The sequence below is a fragment of the Myotis davidii genome, unplaced genomic scaffold, assembly GCF_000327345.1.
Source record: "Myotis davidii unplaced genomic scaffold, ASM32734v1 scaffold453, whole genome shotgun sequence".
NCBI lineage: Eukaryota > Metazoa > Chordata > Mammalia > Chiroptera > Vespertilionidae > Myotis > Myotis davidii.
The window spans coordinates 2691121-2696493 of NW_006285234.1; the positions used below are offsets into that span (position 1 = coordinate 2691121).

Below are 5373 nucleotides of genomic sequence, written 5' to 3' on the forward strand. Positions count from 1 at the left end.
TGCTGGGCTGCTCACTCCCAAAAGCAGGCAGATGCTTTGCTGGGTGCGGTGGGTGCCCTGCGAAGGTGGGCTCCCTTCAGGTTATCCTCCCTTTAGGCATTTGGGGACCCTCTGCCTCCCCCCCGCCGTCAAGACCCAACCTAGATGAACTCAATTCTGATGCACTAAATGCATGCGGGCGGCTGGTGAAGTCATATTTGAAATCCTGCATGTGTTTCTTAGTGCTTCCTCAGGGGTGGGATTTTTGCCCCCTCCCCCCCCCTGAGAATATCCACTCCCCTCATTAAATACCATCAACCCACATCACCTGTGTGTGAGCCCACACTGCTATTGGGTCCTGCTTGTGTCTAATAACTTTTCAAAAATCAGGACCGGGGGTGGGAGGAGAGACTTTTTTTAGGAAAAATTTAAATTAAATTAAAATCAGAAGCAACCTTCTTGAGCCACTACTGTACTATGGGAAATATACAACCCTGTTTGCTGGAATGGAGGAAAGACCCTAAAATCTCTATAATCTCTCATCATCCCGACAATAAAAGGATGATATAGAGAAGTGGGGGCAGGAGATCAAGTCGAGGAAAAGCGTGAGTGCTCGCTGACTGGGAACAGCGCGTGTTGCGGTGTCTCTGTGTGCAGCTGAGGAGAAGGGAATAAAAAGCAACAAGAGGAAACTTGAGAAAAAAATCTAAGAAATATGGTCAGGCACCAAAATAGATGAAATACTTAGAAAACAGGCTCCTCTGGGCCTTTTGTCACAGATCCAGGCAGCCCCCGCCCCAGCCCCCACGGTATTCCCTCCTGTCCACCGGGGCACTTTGTCTACAGGCACACGCCTACCTCTGAAGATGGGGTCAGCTCCTCTTGAACCATGTGGGTTGAGCATGAGAGAGGGATGGTTTCCTAAAAATAATAATAATAATAATAATGAAAAGAAAAGAAGGCTTTTTATCAGAAAGAGGTATGTGGGCTGTGGCCTTGATATAGTCCAAACGGATCACACTACCAGTTCTGTCCCACCGTCAGACACGGCTGCCGCGTGCATCGGGCTGGGGGATGGAGGAGGGAGCACAGTGAAGAGCAACCCACACCCATTCCCGCCCCTTCCAGAGGGTTCTTACCCTTGCTCCCAGCCTCCACCCAGAAAACCAGAGGCTTCCAGAGCAGGAAAAGGGCACCCTACACACTCAGCCAAAGTCAGAACCGCCAGATCCTGGTATCAGCCCTGGTAGGAGCTGCTCACCCGCTTAGAGGAGGATCCAAGAGAGACCCGGGCCTGCAGCCAGTGGGAGTGGGGAGGCCCTGTCCCCCCAGTTGTCTTCCAAGACGCTCTCCTGCGTGTCCTCATGTACAACACGGGCGATGGGGCTAGGCCACCTCCACCTCCCTACCTGCTGCACCGTTCTCGAATAGCAAGCTCACCGGGCCCATTAGCAGGAACGGAGGTAGGCGGAGGGAGGCTCGCAGGGTTGGAGGGCCTTGCGAACAGGCTGGCATCCCGTTGCAGGCCTGGCGAAAGTACGACACAGACCGAAGCGGCTACATTGAAGCCAACGAGCTCAAGGTAGGATGGGCCTCGAGGAGTGTGTGAGGAGACGGAGAATGGACCGGGGCCAGGTTGGGGGTGGTCTGAGGACCCTGGGGAAGGAGAAGATACTGGGTGAGGAATGCGGATTTGGTCAGTTTAGACCAGTGATGGCGAACCTATGACACGCGAACTCATTTGAGGAGGGTGTGAGGGGACGGAGAATGGACCGGGGCCAGTTTGGGGGTGGTCTGAGGACCCTGGGGAAGGAGGAAACATTGGGTGAGGAACGCGGATTTGGTCAGTTTAGACCAGTGATAGCGAACCTATGACACGCATGTCAGAGGTGACGCGCGAACTCATTTTTGGGTTGATTTTTCTTTGTTAAATGGCATTTAAATATATAAAATAAATATCAAAAGTATAAGTCTTTGTTTTACTATGGTTGCAAATATCAAAAAATTTCTATATGTGACACAGCACCAGAGTTAAGTTAGGGTTTTTCAAAATGCTGACACGCCGAGCTCAAAAGGTTCGCCATCACCGGTTTAGACTCAGGTCTGGCTCCGGGCAGCCGAGTGAAATCAGTACCATGGAGCTAGAGGGCGCAGAGTTCAACCACACCCCACTGCCCCGCACACACTGCCCGGACCGGCACCCTAAGGCAACCCCAGCGATCAGCCTCTGGCTTGTCCGTCTTCCCCTGTATTCCTCGGGGACCAGGGACCCCAGGCCCTGCTTAGCCTGGGTTCCGGGCTCTCTGAGGAGCCAGAGCCAGTTTCCAAAGCCTTTTCTGTGGGGCGAGGCTGAGCCCAGGAGCCACCTCCAGGCCTCTAAGGTCCCTCCACAAACGTGAGAGGGCTCGGGGTTTGAGGGATGCAGCCGTGTCAATGGCAGGAAGGACTGCGCCCTGAGGGACTGGCTGAGTGGGGAGTCTGAGGGGCCGTTTGCGTTCCAGGGGTTCCTGTCGGACCTGCTGAAGAAAGCCAACCGGCCGTATGATGAGCCCAAGCTCCAGGAGTACACCCAAACCATAGTGAGTGGGCAGGGGGCCCTCCCTGGGGGCGCAGCACGCGGGGCCAAGCCACTAGGTTGTGGTTTGCAGGGTTCTGGGGGCTGATCCTTCGGGCCCCGGTGAAGTGACCCCTGGTGGCAGCTGGAGAAGGGACTCTCGCTCCTGGCCCCACACAGCCTCTCTCTGAGGCTCTCACTGACCAGGAGCATCTGTGTCCATGACAACCTCCGCCGCCGCAGCGCTGGAGAGAGAGGATAACCTTGGAGAGGGTGGCCTGCGGGGCTGGCCTGCTGTCCCCTGCGGCCTTTGTCCTGAGGCGGGGAGAGAGGAACAGTGACCGAGTCCCAGCTGTCTGTCCCCAGTGACCCCTCCAGACCAGGCTGGCCCCTGGCCCCCAGCGACCTCAGGGGAGGCGTGAGCCTGCTCCACCCGCCTCTCCAGGAGGGGAAGGTCAGAGCCAGTAACCTGAGCGTCTCTCTCTGTCCCCAACAGCTGCGGATGTTTGACTTGAATGGCGACGGCAAACTGGGCCTCTCGGAGATGTCCCGGTAGGCGCCCACCCTCCGCCCCAGCGCACTGTGCCCCATCCCGACTCTCGGGTCCCTCAGGGGGCCAGGGGACCGGTCAGGCCTCACGAAGCTCCACGCAAAGCCAGATCAAATCGCAAAAGCCACACCTCAGTGTGTCTGTCTGCCTCTTTTTAGAACTTTCCGCTAACTCCAGACTCAGTGCTCAGCGATCGTTTCCATAACTGCAGGCTCGGCTCCTGCACCCCACCCGGGTGCGAGCTGTTCTCGCCTCTAACCTCTGCTCTAACGTTTTCTTTCCAGACTCTTGCCTGTACAGGAAAACTTCCTGCTTAAATTTCAGGTAAAAGAGCCTCTTTGCTTTTCTTGGTTCCTCCCTTCCTCTCATCCCTCTGAGCCGCACCTTCCACCCTCCTGCCCCCCAACACACACACACAACACACACTCACACACACACACACACACACACACACACACACACACTCACACACTCACACACACACACGGCTTCTGCTTCTCTCTCTAACACCTTGGACCTTCCAGGGCATGAAGCTGACCTCAGAGGAGTTCAACGCCATCTTCACATTTTACGACAAGGTACGAGGGAGGACGGTGTGGGGTGGAAACCTGGAGGCCCCATCCCCGGGGCGTCCCCTGCCAGAATGGCTCCACATGGTCCTTGGGAACAGACGAGCTGTTGGCGGGCAGCTGGGGCCCTGTGGTTTCTTCCTGTCCCTTCTGATTCCCCACGGCGTCCTCGCTGTGTGAGAAGATAAATGTCACCGCGATCCATGGTCTGCGGAACCCAAGGCTTGGGTGCCTTAAAGGCCCAGAGAGAGTCGTTCGTGGTAGAGCGTCTGTTCAGAGCTGGGGTGTGATCGGGTGTTGGGGGCCAAAGGCAGGAGGTGCCAGGACCGCTCTCCTGCCATCAGGTTCGGACGCCAGGTGTTTCTCTGGGACGTAGGGAATGAGAGGGTACCACCCCCCGCTTCTGCTTCCCCCCACCCAGGAGACTCCCAGGGTCTCTTCCTTATAACGAGGGGCTGGGGGTAAGCTTCAGGGAGCCCCTGTCTTCATCCTGCATCTTATTATGGGATGTGACACTCGGCTAAATGCTCCCTGCACCTCGCTTCCATCTCAACGCAAAGGAAAGACACCCGCAGGAAGGGCTACCCAGAGTGTGCCCTGACGCGTCCGCTCCCGAATGGCCTGGTGCCGTCGGAGTGACTGTTAGTTTGGTGCCACCCGGTCTGAGTACAGGGGAGGTTAGAACGAGCGGGTGGGGAAGCCAGGGGCGAAGCCTGCGGCCGGGGCCGTGGGGCTGAGGCTAGCTCTGTACTCACTCTGCGCCCGCCCCCAGGACGGCAGCGGCTACATTGACGAGAACGAGCTGGATGCCCTTCTCAAGGACCTGTACGAGAAAAACAAGAAGGTGAGTAGCGGGCCAGGGCCTGGGGAGAGGGGCCATGGGGGGCATGTGCTCCCCTCTGACCAGCCACACAAGGCGGAACCCGTTTTTTAGGCTGTTGTTTTGTCTTGTGTCTGGTTGAATAGTTGGTTGAAGGGATTATAGTTCTTTTTTATTGAACTTTGGTAAATACACAACATAAAGCTTGCCATCTTACCTTTTTCTGCGCACAGCTCAGTGCTAGCAAATGCATGTGTGATGCTGTGCAACCACCCACACCCGGCACTCTCTTCATCCTGCAAAACTGAAACTCCATTCTCATTCAGCAGCTCCCAGCCCTTCCCTCCACAGGCCCTGGCAGCCACATTCTATCTCCTGTCTCCACAAACCTGACCATTAGGGACCTCGCATGGGTACAACACGCAGTTTGTTTTCTTGTGCCTGGCTTATTTCACTGAACACCCTCGAGGTCCGTCTGTGTTGTAGGCGTCAGAATCCCCTCCTTCTGAAGGCTGGCGACCCCTCTTGCGTGTTTACATCACGTACCTTCCTCCCTCCTCTGCGATGACACTCGGGTGGCTTCCACCTGTTGGCTGTTGTGACTGTTGTGTTGACTGGCCCAGCGCATGGAAGTGCCGACCACATTGCAAACAACAAAAAGACTTTTTTTTTTTTTTTACACGAGGAGAGATTTTGGAGAGCAGAGCCCAGTGGGAGGTGAAGGTATTCTGAACCAATTCAGGGCAGGATCTGGAGCTGGGCAGGGGGCTAAAGGGAGCCACAGACGCATTTGTTCCCTCAGAGAAAACTCAGATTCTGGGCTCCTTTCCTTTGCTGGGTCTGTTGCCCATAGGACAGACCCCAGGAGGCCTCCATGCGTCGCCTCAGCTGGGTGCCGGGC

The 5373-nt window shown here is 56.1% G+C and overlaps 1 protein-coding gene across 1 annotated transcript in view; it reads left to right on the forward strand.

Annotated features, from left to right (window-relative positions):
• The window catches only part of CALB2 (calbindin 2), a 24822-nt gene that overhangs the window by 16591 nt on the left and 2858 nt on the right, over positions 1 to 5373 (forward strand). Inside the window, exons 5-10 of the mRNA XM_015558789.1 lie at positions 1505 to 1561; positions 2481 to 2558; positions 3030 to 3085; positions 3368 to 3407; positions 3608 to 3661; positions 4425 to 4496. Of these exons, the coding sequence (XP_015414275.1) occupies positions 1505 to 1561; positions 2481 to 2558; positions 3030 to 3085; positions 3368 to 3407; positions 3608 to 3661; positions 4425 to 4496 (357 nt within the window). The remainder of the gene's footprint in view (positions 1 to 1504; positions 1562 to 2480; positions 2559 to 3029; positions 3086 to 3367; positions 3408 to 3607; positions 3662 to 4424; positions 4497 to 5373) is intronic.